The sequence below is a fragment of the Bos mutus genome, chromosome 16 (assembly GCF_027580195.1).
Source record: "Bos mutus isolate GX-2022 chromosome 16, NWIPB_WYAK_1.1, whole genome shotgun sequence".
NCBI lineage: Eukaryota > Metazoa > Chordata > Mammalia > Artiodactyla > Bovidae > Bos > Bos mutus.
In genome coordinates this window covers 55,562,064-55,579,902 of record NC_091632.1, presented here as the reverse complement: position 1 = coordinate 55,579,902, position 17,839 = coordinate 55,562,064, and the positions used below count along the sequence as shown (strand labels likewise).

The 17,839-nt window shown below is 41.0% G+C and overlaps 1 protein-coding gene across 1 annotated transcript in view; it reads left to right on the top strand.

Moving 5' to 3' along the window:
- KIF28 (Kinesin-like protein KIF28P) overlaps positions 1–17,839 on the top strand; it is an 82,454-nt gene that overhangs the window by 28,485 nt on the left and 36,130 nt on the right. Inside the window, exons 6-9 of the mRNA XM_005893392.2 lie at positions 1,587–1,741; positions 9,540–9,651; positions 10,804–10,871; positions 13,362–13,471. Of these exons, the coding sequence (XP_005893454.2) occupies positions 1,587–1,741; positions 9,540–9,651; positions 10,804–10,871; positions 13,362–13,471 (445 nt within the window). The remainder of the gene's footprint in view (positions 1–1,586; positions 1,742–9,539; positions 9,652–10,803; positions 10,872–13,361; positions 13,472–17,839) is intronic.

The following is a 17,839-nucleotide window of genomic DNA, read 5'->3' as shown; positions in this document are numbered from 1 at the left end:
GAAAAGGGAATGGCTACCCAACTCCAGTATTCTTGCCTGAAGAATCCCATGGGACAGAGGAGCCTGGCAGATTACAGTTCATAGAGTTGCAAAAAGTTGGACACAACTGAGCAACTAAGCACACAAGTAAACTTTTAATTATTATTCACTTGATTTTACAATGTAGGTAAGATGTTACATTGATAGACTTTATATGAATGTAACATTCACTTTATATGAATGTAACATTCACTCTATATGAATGTAACATTCACTCTATATTCATAGACTTTGTATGTACTATATTTACAATGAATATAAAGTGTTGCATTCATAGACTTTATATATGGTTTTCTGTGCTATTTTTTAATTTGGTATTTTAGAGGTAGGAGACAAAATTGACTGGATATAAACGAGCATACTCTGTTTATTGATGTCAGTAGCAATATTAGCACCTAACAGTGTATGCCAGGCATGATTAGAACCATTACATCTATTATACTTTCTCCTCATAACATCCCAATAATATGCTATCATCCTGATTTTACAACTGAGAAAAGTTAAATCATAGCTCAGAAAAGTTAAATCATTGGCTCACTGTTACATGACAGCAAGAGAACCTGTAGCGTTCTTTCTGCTACATGACTACACCATCCTGAAGAGTTACTTATTTTGCAGATTTCACATTATCTTTAAAATATTTATTGAGTGGGAAGTGGTTAGGACTCTGCACTTCCACTGAAGGCGGCACATGTTCAATCCCTGTCAGAGAACTAAGATCCCACATGCCACCTGACATGGCCAGAAAAAAAACACTTAATGATTACAGAAATATTAGGACAATAGTTATGACCAACCTAGATAGCATATTGAAAAGCAGAGACATTACTTTACCAACAAAAGTCCGTCTAGTCAAGGTTATGGTTTTTCCAGTGGTCGTGTATGGATGTGAGAGTTGGACTGTGAGGAAAGCTGAATACCGAAGAATTGATGCTTTTGAACTGTGGTGTTGGAGAAGACTCTTGAGAGTCCCTTGGATTGCAAGGAGATCCAATCAGTCCATTCTGAAGGAGATTAGCCCTGGGATTTCTTTGGAAGGAATGATGCTGAAGCTGAAACTCCAGTACTTTGGCCACCTCATGCGAAGAGTTGACTCATTGGAAAAGACTCTGACGCTGGGAGGGATTGGGGGCAGGAGGAGAAGGGGACGACACAGAATGAGATGGCTGGATGGCATCATCGACTCGATGGATGTGAGTCTGAGTGAACTCCGGGAGTTGGTGATGGACAGGGAGGCCTGGTATGCTGCAATTCATGGGATCACAAAGAGCCGGACACGACTGAGCGACTGAACTGAACTGAACTGAATACATAACTGGAAATAACGTTACAGAAGGGAAGGGGCAACTGAGATGTTTGGACCTAAGAATGTTATTGTAAAATGTCATCGTAAAGAGGATGGCATTTTAACTTGCAAATTTTATTATATCTTTTTTGAGTGTGAAATACAATTAGAAAAATATTTCAGAATGTAAATGTGAAATAGATTGACTTCTCATGTAACCTGCTACCCCTCTAATAGCATTACTTGTGGTGCTTTCCTGCAGGTCTTCCCAGACAGAGGCCTCACCAAACAGTCCAGTATTAACTTGGTAGATTTAGCTGGAAGTGAAAGGCAGAAATCTTCAGGATCAGAAGGAGACAGACTGCGGGAAGGATCACGCGTTAACCTAAGTTTAACCAATTTAGGAAATGTCATCAGGTAAATAATCAGTGGACAGGTACTTATTCGTGCCATAAACATGACCTCAAATATCAAAATTTAGATTAATCATAACCCTTGGTTCATGACCAACTCGCATCATTGGTTTATTCCTGGTCCTCTCCTAGATTTTATTTTAAACTAATTAATTGCTTTTAGATGAAATAACAAACACTAATAAAACTACCACCAAATCCAAAAAACAGTTGGAGGTGATCACTATCTTGCTCCCCTTGGAGGTGACCTTCATCTTGAATTTTATGTTTTATGTATGTCCCTCCCGCCCCACATTCTTTCTCCCCTTCCTTGCTTCCCTCTTTCTTTCTTTTCTTATTTTATCACACGTGAATATTATATTCAGTAGCACTGATTTTTGAATTTTATAAAAGGGTAAAATATATTATTTTCTGGATCTTGCATTTTTAAAGTTATTTAGATATAAATTACGTTATAGTAAAGTGCACAGATCTTGGAGAAGGAAATGGCAACCCACTCCAGTGTTCTTGCCTGGAGAATCCCAGGGACGGGGGAGCCTGCTGGGCTGCTGTCTATGGGGTCACACAGAGTCGGACATGACTGAAGCAACATAGCAGCAGCAGCAGCAGCACAGATCTTAAATGTTCAGCTCAATGGATTTTCATATATGTATATATCTATGTAATTAATGACTAGACTGAGATATAGTACATTTCTAAAACCCAGAAAACCCCCTCATGCCTTCTCCTTGGCTTTTAATCCCAACAAAAGAAATTAACCTGTTATCAAAGATTTATTTTTGCCTAGCTGTATTGATTTTCATATAAATGCAATCACTTATATCAGATCATTGTCTTTTTTTAAATTTTATTTTATTTTTAAACTTTACAATATTGTATTAGTTTTGCCAAATATCGAAATGAATCCACCACAGGTATACCCGCGTTCCCCATCCTAAACCCTCCTCCCTCCTCCCTCCCAGATCATTGTCTTTTATATCTGGCTTCATTCACTAAGGATTGTTTCTATGGGACTTATCCATGATGTTTTGCTTAGCAATTATTAGTTCTTTTTCATGTTATGTATTATTTCTTTGTAGGAATATACCATTATTTATCCTTTCTTCTATTTGATGGGCATTTAGTTTGTTTCCAGGTTTTAACTATTATGAATAAAGTTGTTACAAACATTCTTGCACATATAATTTGGGGAAAATAATTACTCATTTCTCTTAAGTATATACCCAGGAGTATAGTTTGTTTTTAGATTCAACATTATTAACAATATCCATCTATCTTATGTGTGGCTCTAGTTAATTTATTTCTGTTCTTTTACTAAACATTGTATCTATGAGATTCATCCATATTGTTACAGTAGCAGTTGTTACAGCATCCATGTTATTACTTATTTTTCATTCTTATGTAGTCATCCATTGTGGGAATATGCCACAATTTATTCCTTCATTCTCATGTTAATTGTTAATTTGGTTGTTTCTAGGGGTTTTTTTTTTTTTGCTTTTACAAATAGTGCTACTATGAACATTCTCATAAAGTCACTGAGTATCAATATATTAAAGGATTTTTTGATATCGGCAACTGAAATTATTGTGCTTTATATATAATGTGTGTGAATACCTAATTTTTCAAGATGGTGATAAATTGTTCCCCAAAGTTGTTGGTCCAGTTAACACTCCCAGTGGCAATGTATAACATATCCCATTAATCCACATCTTTTCTAAGGCTTGATGTTGTCAGATTTCTTGACATTTACCAATTTACTTTGGGCTTCCGGGATAGCTCAGTTGGTGAAGAATCCGCCTGCAATGCAGGAGACCCTGATTCGTTTCCTGGGTTGGGAAAATCCCCTGGAGAAGGGATAGGCTACCCACTCCAGTATTCTTGTGCTTCCCTGGTAGCTCAGCTGGTAAAGAATCTACTTGCAATGCTGGAGACCTGGGTTCTATCCCTGGGTTGGAAAGATCTCCTGGAGAAGGGAAAGGCCTGGAGAATTCCATGGACTGTACAGTCCATGGGGCCACAAAAAGTCGGAGAGGCCTGAGCGACTTTCACTTTCAAACATACTTTACTGTGGTCTTGAGAGTCCTGGTTACTAGCAAGCTTGAGCAACATTTTATTTCTTTTTTAGCAATATATTTTCTCTCAAAAATACCTGTTCTTATATTTTCTCCTTTATTCTATTTATTTATTGTCTTTTTCATTGATCTGTAGATGTTTTAAACATATTTTTATTACTCTTCTCTCAGGTATATATATCATAAGTATCTTTTCCCAGTTAGTAGATTGTGTTTTCACTTGTTAAAAGATGTCTATTGATGAGCAGAAGTTATGGTGTACGTTTTGCATTTTTTCATTTTCTGTGTCTTGTTTAAGAAAATTTGTACTTAAACCCTATCTATCTGGAGTTGATTTCTTTATATAGTATAAAGTAGGCATCCTTTTCATTACTTTTTCCTTACAGATTACCAATTTTTTTTGAGTCTCATTTGTTGAATAGTCTGTCCTCTCCCTGTGATCTTCTATGCTACCTCTGTCATATGTCAAAATTCAACATTTTTTTTTTTTAACTATTTCCTGGCTTTTTCGTCTGTTCAGTGGTCAAAGTCTGAAAATAATAAATGCTTCAACCTATTCATGGATAATGGGCTTCTCAGGTGGTATAGTGGTAAAGAATCCACCTGACAATGCAATAGATGCCAGAGACACAGGTTCCATCCCTGGTCAGGAAGATCCCCTGGAGAAGGAAATGGCAATCCACTCCTGTATTCTTGCCTGAAGAATCCCATGGACAGTGAAGCCTGGTGGGCTACAGTCCATGGGGTTGCAAAGAGTTAGACATAACTGAGCAACTGAGCACACACATCCTTGGATAATATGAAGATCTTCATCTTCCATATGTCATTGTTGACGTGTATTCTATTCTTTCAGTTCAGTTCAGTCGCTCAGTTGTGTCCGACTCTTTGCGACCCTATGAATCGCAGCACACCAGGCCTCCCTGTCCATCACCAACTCCTGGAGTTCACTGAGACTCACGTCCATCGAGTCAGTGATGCCATCCAGCCATCTCATCCTCTGGCGTCCCCTTCTCCTCCTGTCCCCAATCCCGGCCAGCATCAGAGTCTTTTCCAATGAGTCAACTCTTCGCATGAGGTGGCCAAAGTACTGGAACTTCAGCTTTAGCATCATTCCTTCCAAGGAACACCCAGGGCTGATCTCCTTTAGAATGGACTGGTTGCCCAAATATTACCATTACTGTTTCATACAGTTAGTGTTCATTCACATTTATCTATTTTTTAAAAATTATTTTTATTCATTCCTTCTTAAACTTCAGAGCTGCTATATAAAATCAGTTTCTTTCTGATTGAAATATTCTCTAGATTTTCCCTTAATGACCATTTGCTGACAGCAAATTTAGTTTTTGTTTGGTTTGAAATTTCTTATTTCAATTCATTTTTGAAAGATAATTTTGCTGGGTATATAATTCTAGATAAGTAGTTTTTTCTTTCAGCTTATTAATGATACCATTCTACTGTTTTCTGTTGTTGACCTAATTACTGTTCCACTGAAGACAATCTTTTTTCCCTAGCTGCTTTTAAGCTCTTCTTATTTGGTGTTCTCCAATTTAATTCTGTTGCATTTTATTTATCCTGCTTGGAATTTTTTAGTCTCCATAGCTCTATGATAGTGATTTTCATCAACACTAAAAAATTCTCAGTCATTATTTTTCACATATTGATTCTGCACATTTTTTTTTCTCCTTTCTCTCCTGGAACTTCAATTACCCTATTTGAATCTTCTTTTCCTGTCCTCCATGTCTCCTAACCTATCTTTCTGATTTTTCATCTCTATGTCTCCAGGCTGCAATCTAGATTTCTTCTGAAATCTAGTGAATCTCTAGTTCACTAATTAAATTATCACAGTGTCTACTGGTGAACTTAGTTTCATTGAGTTAGACAAGGCTGTGGTCCATGTGATCAGATTGGCTAGTGTGGGGCCATGACGTGTGGGGCCACCCAAGATGGACAGGTCATGGTGGAGAGGTCTGACAGAATGTGGTCCACTGGAGAAGGGAATGGCAAACCACTTCAGTATTCTTGCCTTGAGAACCCCATGAACAGTAAGAAAAGGCAAAATGGTAGGATACTGAAAGAGGAACTCCCCAGGTCGGTAGGTGCCCAATGTGCTACAGGAGGTCAGTGGAGAAATAACTCCAGAAAGAATGAAAGGATGGTGATAGAAGCAAGGTCGAATGCTGTAAAGAGCAATATTGCATAGGAACCTGGAATGTTAGGTCCATGAATCAAGGCAAATGGGAAGTGGTCAAACAGGAGATGGCAAGAGTGAACATTGACATTCTAGGAATCAGCGAATGAAAATGGACTGGAATGGGTGAATTTAACTCAGATGACCATTATATCTACTACTGCGGGCAGGAATCCCTCAGAAGAAATGGAGTAGCCATCATGGTCAACAATAGAGTCCAAAATGCAGTACTTGTATGCAATCTCAAAAACGACAGAATGATCTCTGTTCATTTCCAAGGCAAACCATTCAATATCACAGTGATCCAAGCCTATGCCCCAACCAGTAATGCTGAAGAAGCTGAAGTTGAACAGTTCTATGAAGATCTACAAGACCTTTTAGAGCTAATACCCAAAAAAGATGTCCTTTTCATTATAGGGGACTGGAATGCAAAAGTAAGAAGTCAAGAAACACCTGGAGTAACAGGCAAATTTGGCCTTGGAGTACAGAATGAAGTAGGGCAAAGGCTAATAAAGTCTTGCCAAGAGAACGCACTGGTCATAGTAAATACCCTCTTCCAACAACACAAGAGAAGACTCTACACATGGACATCCCCAGATGGTCAACACCGAAATCAGATTGATTATATTCTGTGCTGCCAAAGATGGAGAAGCTCTATACAGTCAGCAAAAACAAGACTGGGAGCTGACTGTGGCTCAGATCATGAACTCCTTATTGCCAGATTCAGACTTAAATTGAAGAAAGTGGGGAAAAACATTAGACCATTCAGGTATGACCTAAATCAAATCCCTTATGATTATACAGTGGAAGTGACAAATAGATTTAAGGGAATAGATCTGATAGACAGAGAACCCAATGAACTATGGACGGAGGTCCATGACATTGTATAGGAGACAGGGATCAAGACCATCCCCAAGAAAAAGAAATTCAAAAAAGCAAAATGGCTGTCTGGGGAGGCCTTACAAATAGCTGTGAAAAGAAGAGAAGTGAAAAGCAAAGGAGAAAAGGAAAGATATAAGCATCTGAATGCAGAGTTCCAAAGAATAGCAAGAAGAGATAAGAAAGCCTTCCTCAGCGATCAATGCAAAGAAATAGAGGAAAACAACAGAATGGGAAAGACTAGAGATCTCTTCAAGAAAATTAGAGATACCAAGGGAACGTTTCATGCAAAGATGGGCTCGATAAAGGACAGAAATGGTATGGACCTAACAGAAGCAGAAGATATTAAGAAGAGATGGCAAGAATACACAGAAGAACTATACAAAAAAGATCTTCACGACCAAAATAATCACGATGGTGTGATCACTCACCTAGAGCCAGACATCCTGGAATGTAAAGTCAAGTGGGCCTTAGGAAGCATCACTACAAACAAAGCTAGTGGAGGTGATGGAATTCCAGTTGAGCTATTCCAAATCCTGAAAGATGATGCTGTGAAAGTGCTGCACTCAATATGCCAGCAAATTTGGAAAACTCAGCAGTGGCCACAGGACTGGAAAAGGTCAGTTTTCATTCCAATCCCAAGGAAAGGCAATGCCAAAGAATGCTCAAACTACTGCACAATTGCACTCATCTCACACTCTAGTAAAGTAATGCTCAAAATTCTCCAAGCCAGGCTTCAGCAATATGTGAACCGTGAACTTCCTGATGTTCAAGCTGGTTTTAGAAAAGGCAGAGGAACCAGAGATCAAATTGCCAACATCCGCTGGATCATGGAAAAAGCAAGAGAGTTCCAGAAAAACATCTATTTCTGCTTTATTGACTATGCCAAAACCTTTGACTGTGTGGATCACAATAAACTGTGGGAAATTCTGCAAGAGATGGGAATACCAGACCACCTGATCTGCCTCTTGAGAAATTTGTATGCAGGTCAGGAAGCAACAGTTAGAACTGGACATGGAACAACAGACTGGTTCCAAATAGGAAAAGGAGTATGTCAAGGCTGTATATTGTCACCCTGCTTATTTAACTTATATGCAGAGTACCTCATGAGAGTCTCTGGGCTGGAGGAAGCACAAGCTGGAATCAAGACTGCCGGGAGAAATATCAATAACCTCAGATATGCAGATGACACCACCCTTATGGCAGAAAGTGAAGAGGAACTAAGAAGCCTCTTGATGAAAGTGAAAGAGGAGAGTGAAAAAGTTGGCTTAAAGCTCAACATTCAGAAAATGAAGATCATGGCACCTGGTCCCATCACTTCATGGGAAATAGATGGGGAAACAGTGGAAACAGTGTCAGACCTTATTTTTTTGGGCTCCCAAATCAGTGCAGATAGTGATTGCAGCCATGAAATTAAAAGACGCTTACTCCTTGGAAGGAAAGTTATGACCAACCTAGATAGCATATTAAAAACCAGAGACATTACTTTGCCAACAAAAGTTTGTCTAGTCAAGGCTATGGTTTTTCCTGTTGTCATGTATGGATGTGAGAGTGGGACTGTGAAGAAAGCTGAGCACCGAAGAATTGATGCTTTTGAACTGTGGTGTTGGAGAAGACTCTTGAGAGTCCCTTGGACTGCAAGGAGATCCAACCAGTCCATCCTAAAGGAGACCAGTCCTGAGTGTTCATTGGAAAGACTGATGCTGAGGCTGAAACTCCAATAGTTTGGCCACCTCATGTGAAGAGCTGACTCATTGGAAAAGACCCTGATGCTGGGAGAGATTGGGGGCAAGAGGAGAAGGGGACGATAGAGGATGATGGCTGGATGGCATCACCGACTAGATGGACATGAGTCTGGGTGAACTCTGGGAGTTGGTGATGGACAGGGAGGCCTGGAATGCTGTAATTCATGGGGTCGCAAAGAGTCAGACACAACTGAGGACTGAACTGAACTGAACTGTTGAACTTATCCATAGGGTTTTAAATTTCAATTGCTGTATCTAATCCTTTCTAGATGATCATTTTGTTTCTTTTCTAAACCTGGTAGCTTAAATTTTTTGGATTTCTTTTCTTTGTTTGTGGCTATAATTTATCAGAGATGGGATTTCCTCCCTCTTCCCCACTCCCTTCAATGCCAACACTGCTTCCTCTGAAGTACCCTGAGTGGCATTTATTTCTCATTCACTCTTACTTGATTCTGTAGCCTATCAGGTTCTAACTCTATGGGATCTTCCTAAGGCAGTATGAGAGAAAGACCAGAAAGGACTTAAATCTGCTCCCCTATCTGTCTCCACACTGCTAGCCTACCACCGTCTCCCTCGAGTCAAAACCCTTCTCCGTACAGACACAAAAAGACCCTTCTCTGCAGGCTCTGGGTTTTCTTCCCAAGGTTGACTATGTTAGTGCCCCAGATCTGGGCCTCCCTGTCTGTTATGGTTTCCCCGGAGTTGACCTTGGAGAGGGAGCCAGCTGCTTCTATCTTGCAATATGCCAGTATCTTTGTACAGAAGGTATATCAACTATTGGATGTTCTTTAATGTCATGTCTGGTATATGGGGTTGTCAAGGATATTTGAGGGGTGTTTCTGACTCATCCACAAAGAGGCAGATTTCTTTTTGATATATTTAAAACTTTTTATTGTTTTACATTTTCTTTTCATTTAGTGCTCTGGCTGATGCCGCCATGGGGAAGAAAGTCCTCCATGTTCCCTACAGAGACTCTGTACTGACCAAACTGCTCCAGTCAGCTCTGGGTGGGAACAGCAGAACTACTCTGGTAAAGTGGCTTTCCTACCACATCTTAACTATTTAGACTCATGCAGCTGTCATGATTGCTGTTGCTATTATTATTAAAGTTATTCTTCACAAGAATCTTGTCAGTTCTTGACAAGATTCTCAGTTTCAGCACACTTACTGTGGAGCTTCACTTCCTTCCTTCAAGTGAAGATAATGATCTCGCCTTGAAACTGTGGTTGTGATGATTAAATGAAATATAATGAACAAGCTTTAAAAATTGCAAAGCTGGACAAAGATAAATGATTATTCATCAGGCGCTTATGCTCTAAATCATGGCCTCCAGATCCATAGATTAGGAGCTACCCCGTGGGCAGTCACACTCCCTCCTGTTCACTCTCAGTGATCCTGCTCACCTCCAGCTCATCAAAAATTTTATTTTCTCATTTGAATTCTTATTCAATTCAGAACAGTTAAGCTGAAGTCAATACCAGATTTGTAACCATTTAGGTGGGTACTCAGTAATGATTTATTTATTAGTCTCTGCAGTGCCACCATTCAACTGTCATTTAAATTTCTGAGGAAATCTATTGCGGACTCAGTGCTGAGGGTTGCATAGTACAGAGGTTAGCAGCACAGTTGTTCAAGTCAGGGCAGGTTCAGGTCCCAGCTCTGCCAGTTATGGGTGACCTTGGCACATTATTCTTATCTAAGCCTCAGTTTTCTGAATTGTAAAATTTAAACAAACCACAAGTTCCAAGATATTCCATGAATGTTAGCTGTGTAAAATCAATAATAACTATCTGCTGTGTGTTTAGTCGCTCAGTTGTGTCTGACTCTCTGTGACCCCATGCACTGTAGCCCACCAGGCTCCTCTGTCCATGGGGATTCTCTAGGCAAGAATACTGGAGTGGATTGTCATGCCCTGCTCTAGGGGATCTTCCCAACCCAAGGATCAAACCCAGGTCTCGTACATTGCAGAGGCACTCTTTACCATCTAAGCTACCAGGGAAGCCCAAGAATACTGGAGTGGGTAGCCTATCCCTTCTCCAGGGGATCTTCCTGACCCAGGAATCAAACTGGGATCTCTGGCATTGCAGGTGGATTCTTTACCAGCTGAGCTACCAGTGAAGCCCAACAATAGCTATATATCCTATATAAAAAAACAAAATCTGAAAAGGATATTTGTTTACAGATAGCAGCGATAAGTCCAGCTGACATCTGCTATGAGGAAACTTTATCAACACTAAGATATGCTGAAAGGTACGATTATGAATACTTATTATCTATAGTGGTTCTAAGTTCTAAATCTGGCAAATTCTTCTAGTACCCTTAAACTTGATGAGCTGGTGTCTTGGGAATGTGTCCAGAAAAAGGAAGAACAAAATGATCTGTGAGAGAAGAGAGAGAGAAATAAAATAAATAAGAGGAGACAGAAATAGGGGCTCAGGGCCCTCCTAGCCTGTCATTCAGTCACTGCAGTCCTGGATCGGGGAGGAGCCACAGGCTCAAATTCATGGGAGGATGCATTGAACCCACCCCTGAAGTGCTCAGTTCTCTGTCTCCCTGCATTTTTCTGTCAAATAACATGGCCATTCACAGATTCTCCTTTTGTCCTATGGGTCACAGGTAGAGAATAGTGGCAGGCAGGGAATTTTTGTGCTAATGATAAAGATGAGCGTGTAAGAGGCTCCCAAAGTTGGGAACCAGCCCTGGGCCCTGCCCCTTTCCCTCTGTTGTGTCTTATATCTCCAGGCCCCACACAGCAGGGCAGAGGTGGCTCCTCCCAGGGAGAGGCTATCCACACACGTTCCTGCCTTCCCACTTGGCCCAGGAAGCAAGCCCACTTCTGGCAGTTTAGTCCTGGCAGGAGGCTATGGCCGAGCTGAGTTTCTGCTTTTCAAGGCAGGCAGAAGCCTGCTTCCCCTGACCCTTTTGGGAAAGTGAGGGTCTGGGGAGACGGAGGCTCTAACCAGGGGTTGGAACCCCATGGTGTCTCCACCCCTCCATCCCATTCAGCATGGCCGACATGGAGAATCCCCCTCTGCAGCTTTCCCGTCAGCTTCATTCAGGAGCTTGGAATTCTCGGCCAGTGTTCCAGGTGACTGGAGCTGGCATGTGAAATGAACCTGGTTCCTATTCTAATATGTCACTTGTCAGGTCTACGGGCCAGTGTGTCAGACAGAATCTGGCCCTACTCCCTCTGAGACCTGAACCTCCCTGCCCTTGGTGAGCTCACATGCTGAAGGAGGTGATACCACCCTCTCTGGGCTGAGTGAAGACTGTGTGAGACGGTTCAAGAACCGTTCCTGGCTAAGTTCTGCCTGGCATGGGGCTGAAGCTCAAAATAACAGTTGTTATGATGTCTCCAAGTAGTTCTCTTGGTTTTTCCTTGGCCTCTTCTCTAGGGAAAGGCCTTTGCATTTTAGGGACAAACCCTTGCATTCTCATTCCTCACTGCCAGGCCTCAGTATCATTTTGCTTCATTTGTTTTTCTCTGTTTTCTTCCAACATCTGTGCTACAAACTCAGAACTTAAGGTTGAATTTTGCCTTTAGTATTGTGTGCTGTGCTGTGCTTAGTCGCTCAGTAGTGTCTGACTCTTTGCAACCCCATGGACTGTAGCCCTCCAGGCTCCTCTGTCCATAGGATTCTCCACGCAAGAATTCTGGAGTGGGTTGCTATGCCCGCCTCAGGGGATCTTCCCAACCCAGGGATCGAACCTAGGACTCCTGCACTGCAGGCAGCTTCTTTACAATCTGAGCAACCAGGGAAGCCCTTAGTATTATGTAGAATGTTCATTTCCTTCCCACTTGTCAATTCTAAACTGTTGCTAGCACTTTTTACATGAGAGACTATGTGATGCTGAGGAAGGAGAAAATGATCCCCAGGGGTCCTGGACTCCAGGCCTGGATCTGTCGTAGACTCTGTGACTGGGGGCAAGCCTTGCAAACCCTATTCCTTAGGGAAAGAAGTAAGGGTGCCAGATGTAGCAAATGAAAATATAGGATGCCCAGTTACATTTGAATTTTGGGTAAAGAACAAGTCATGTTTTAGCATAACTATGTCCCATGCAGCACTAGCCAGGAGTGAATGAGGACAGCGGTCCCCAGCCTTTTGGCACCAGGGACTAGTTTCATGCAAGACAGTTTTTCCAGGGACTGGGGGTCAAGAGGTGGGGGTGAGGAGCAAGGGTGGTTTGGGGATGAGTCAAGCACGTCACATTTATTGTGCACTTTATTTCTATTGTTATTATATCAGCTCCACCTCAGATCATCAGGCCTTGGATCCTGGAGGCTGGAGACCTTAACTAGGCCAAGTCCAAGCCCACTCCTGGCCTGGCACACTTGGCAGAGCCGTTGCTGGCAGCCTCCAGGGTTTGTGTTGTTACAGAAACAGTAGAGACTGAAGAGACTGTTTTCATTAACCAAGTCAGCCCAACGGGGGGAGTGTGTCTGGGGCCCAGAACACGTTGCGGGTGGTGGACTCCAGGCTTGGGCTGAGTCCACAAGAGGCTCGTGTGGACATGTGACACTTGTCATGTGACAAGGGGCTCATGTTTGAGCCCTGGGTGTCACTGAGTCCCTTCTGGTCTTAGTGGTTTACTGGAAACTTACGCAGTGGAATCTCAAGTTACTAGGAAGTGAAAGGCTCCCATTTCGACCATTCGAGGCCAGTTTCCGGCCAGTCCTCTGGTAGTACTGCTCCAGCTGCGAAAGACCCAGGGCCTGAGTGTGTGTCCACCTTTGCACAGGGCTAAGAAGATCCGGAACAAAGCTGTTGTCAACACCTCCACCCTGATGAGGGAGTCCAGGGCAGAGAACGACAGACTGCTGCTCGGGTGTGGAAACTGCAGAATGGCAGGTAAACTGAGTCAGGAGTCAGCGCAGGTCCAAGGCAGCAGTCAGGAGGCTAGATGCAGGAGGGAGGGAGAGAGGGGAGTGGCCAAGCCCTGTTGCAGGGTCGGGGCTGCGGGGAGATAGGGGAGTGGGTGGTGTTGCGCTGGAAGGGCAGGGGCCAGGAGCCATTGTGTTTAGTCTGAGGGGAGCCCTAGGGCAGGCCAGGACATCCCTGGACCTTTCTTTGTCCAGGACATTTTGGCCTGAATGTAATTCTCATGCGATTGTATGAAATACTGGCCCTGGCCTCTTGAAATGGTCATTTTAGTCTCATTTTTTAATTGCCATTTTTATTTTGAGGCTGTTCTTTCCCCTGGGACTACTTTCTCCTTAACCAGATTTAAACAGTGGCCATACGGCATTTGTTCTGCTGACGGCCTCCTGTAGTTAAGTGATGTTTGGGGGCCCAAGAAGCACTAGCCCCTGAACCCTCTTCTAAGACTCTGCTCAGTGCTGGCTGCACGTTAGAGTCACCTGGTGACTGGGCACCACTCGGACCAATTACCCATCCCCAGGGCAGCAACTTGCCTTAGGATGGCTCCACTGGGCAGTTATTGAGAACCATTGCTTTGAGTGAAGGCCTTAGTTTTCCGTGTGGCAGCTTGAGTTGTGTGTAATTTTATGTGCATTAACAATTTAGAATAGGATTTGTGAAAAGGGCAAAATATAAAACTGTTCAAGTAGAATTGGTAAAGGCGTTCAGTATCAAAAGAGCCAGACTGGATGGTCGGGAAGCCCTGTGCTCAGTGCTCTTAGCGGAGCGTGATGCATTGTCCTGCCCTCGGTACCTGTTCCCCCTCCCCAAGTTGGGCTCCCTCAAGCCACATGGGCTCTCTCTCTGGTGTTAGCGGCTCTTCCGACCCTAACACACGCAAACTTCATGGATGTTCCCCTTGAGGGCAGGTTGTTGCTACCTGGCATACCTCTGGGTTCCCACGTCCTTACTCAATAAGGCTTCAGCCTCAACTAGGAACTCCCTAAATTAGAGTCTGTGCCCATGTCTGGTCCAGGGTGACACTGATGGGTCACAAATCTCTACACCTGGACAAGCCAGATGTTGACCTAAATGTTGCATCTGATTCCCATTGTTCATAAGCATAGGCACAGAACTCATGAAAAACAAGGGAAGATAAATCTTTGATTTTTCCTAAATCCCCTGACTTGACAGGAATGCCCTGAAACTGTCTTGCATGCTCACACAATTGAAAAACATAATGTTGAGCTTCCTGTTCTTCTGATAAAGGACCTCTTTGCTCTGGTTTCCTATGAATTAAGGGGTGAACTTAGTCTTTTTTTAGTTTTTTAAAAAGATTTTTTATTGAAGTGTAGTTAATTTATAATGTTGTGTTAGTTTCAAGTGTATAGCAAAGGGATTCAGTTGTATATAGATAGATGAGTACATACATATAAATATACATAATTATTTTTCAGATTCCTTTCCATTATAGGTTATTATAAGATAGTGAGTATAGTTCCTTGTGTTATATAATATGCCCTTGTTGCTTACCTATTTTATATATAGTAATGTGTATCTATTAATCCCAAACTCCTAGTTTATCTCCCACCTCCATCCCCAGCTATCCCTTTTGATGATTATTTTTTTTTAAATTTATTTTAATTGAGGCTAATTACTTTACAATATTGTGGTGTTTTTTGCCATACATTCACATGAATCCACCATGGGTGTACATGTGTTCCCCATCCTGAACCCCCCTCCCACCTCCCTCCCCATCCCATCCCTCAGGGTCATCCCAGTGCACCAGCCCTGAGCACCCTGTCTCATGCATTGAACCTGGACTGGCGATCTATTTCACATATGATAATACACATTTCAATGCTATTCTCTCAAATCATCCCACCCTCACCTTCTCCCACAGAGTCCAAAAGTCTCTTTTTACATCTGTGTCTCTTTTGCTGTCTCGCATATAGGGTCATCATTACCATCTTTCTAAATTCCATATATATGCATTAGTATACTGTATTGGTGTTTTTCTTTCTGACTTACTTCACTCTGTATAATAGGCTCCAGTTTCATCCACTTCGTTAGAACTGATTCAAATATATTCCTTTTTATAGCTGAGTAATACTCCATTGTGTATATGTACCACAGCTTTCTTATCCATTCATCTGCCGATGGACATCTAGGTTGCTTCCATGTCCTAGCTATTGCAAACAGTGCTGCGATGAACATTGGGGTACACGTGTCTTTCAATTCTGGTTTCCTTGGTGTGTATGCCCAGCAGTGGGATTGCTGGGTCATATGGCAGTTTTATTTCCAGTTTTTTAAGGAATCTCCACACTGTTCTCCATAGTGGCTGTACTAGTTTGCATTCCCACCAACAGTGTAAGAGGGTTGCTTTTTCTCCTCACCCTCTCCAGCATTTATTGTTTGTAGATTTTTTGATAGCAGCCATTCTGACTGGTGTGAGATGGTACCTCATTGTGGTTTTTATTTGCATTTCTCTGATAATGAGTGATGTTGAGCATCTTTTCATGTGTTTGTCAGCCATCTATATGTCTTCTTTGGAGAAATGTCTATTTAGTTCTTTGGCCCATTTTTTGATTGGGTTGTTTATTTTTCTGAAATTGACCTGCAGGAGTTGCTTGAATATTTTTGAGATTAATTCTTTGTTAGTTGCTTCATTTACTATTATTTTCTCCCATTCTGAAGGCTGTCTTTTCACCTTGCTTATAGTTTCCTTAATTGTGCAAAAGCTTTTAAGTTTAATTAGGTCCCATTTGTTTATTTTTGCTTTTATTTCCATTACTCTGGGAGGTGGGTCATAGAGGATGCTGCTATGATTTACATCAGGGAGTGTTTTGCTTATGTTTTCCTCTAGGAGTTTTATAGTTTCTGGTCTTACATTTAGAATTTTAATCCATTTTGAGTTTATTTTTGTGTATGGTTAGAAAGTGTTCTAGTTTCATTCTTTTACAAGTGATTGACCAGTTTTCCCTGCACCACTTGTTAAAGAGATTGTCTTTTCTCCATTGTATATTCCTGCCTCCTTTGTCAAATAGAAGGTGTCCATCGGTCCATGGATTTATCTCTGGGCTTTCTATTTTGTTCCATTGATCTATATTTCTGTCTTTGTGCCAGTAACATATTGTCTTGATGACTGTAGCTTTGTAGTATAGCTTGAAATCAGGCAAGTTGATTCCTCCAGTTCATTCTTCTTTCTCAATATTGCTTTGGCTATTCGAGGTTTTTTGTATTTCCATACAAATTGTGAAATTATTTGTTCTAGTTCTCTGAAAAATACTGTTGGTAGCTTGAATCTATAGATTGCTTTGGGTAGTATACTCATTTTCACTATATTGATTCTTCCAGTCCATGAACATGGTATATTTCTCCATCTATTTGTGTCACCTTTGATTTCTTTCATCAGTATTTTATAGGTCTTTTGTTTCTTTAGGTAACTTTATTCCTAAGTATTTTATTCTTTTTGTTGCAATTGTGAATGGAATTGTTTCCTTAATTTCTCTTTCTGTTTTCTCATTGTTAGTGTGTAGGAATGTAAGGGATTTCTGTATGTTAATTTTATATCCTGCAACTTTACTATATTCATTGATTAGCTCCAGTAATTTTCTGGTGGAGTCTTTAGGGTTTTCTATGTAGAGGATCATGTCATCTGCAAACAGTGAGAGTTTTATTTCTTCTTTCCCAATCTGGATTCCTTTTATTTCTTTTTCTTCTCTGATTGCTATGGCTAAAACTTCCAAAATTATGTTGAATAGTAGTGGTGAGAGTGGGCATCCTTTTCTTTTTTCTGACTTTAGGGGAAATGTTTTCAGTTTTTCACCATTGAGGATAATGTTTGCTGTGGGTTTATCATATATGGCTTTTATTATGTTGAGGTATGTTCTTTCTATGCCTGCTTTCTGGAGGACTTTTGTCATAAATGGATGTTGAATTTTGTCAAAGGCTTTCTCTGAATCTATTGAGATAATCATATGTTTTTTATCTTTCAATTTGTTAATGTGGTGTACCACATTGATTGATTTGTGAATATTGAAGAATCCTTGCATCCCTGGGATAAAGCCCACTTGGTCATGATGGATGATCTTTTTAATATGTTGTTGGAATATATTCTATTATATAACAGAATAATATATTCTTTTTAATATGTTGTTGGAATATATTCTGTTATATAACAGAATAATATGTTCTGTCATAAAAATACCAACAGTATTTTTCATAGAACTAGAACAAATAATTTCACAATTTTTATGGAAATACAAAAAAACCTTGAATAGCCAAAGCAATCTGTTGGAATATGTTCTGTTTGCTAGAATTTTGTTAAGGATTTTTGCATCTATGTTCATCAGTGAT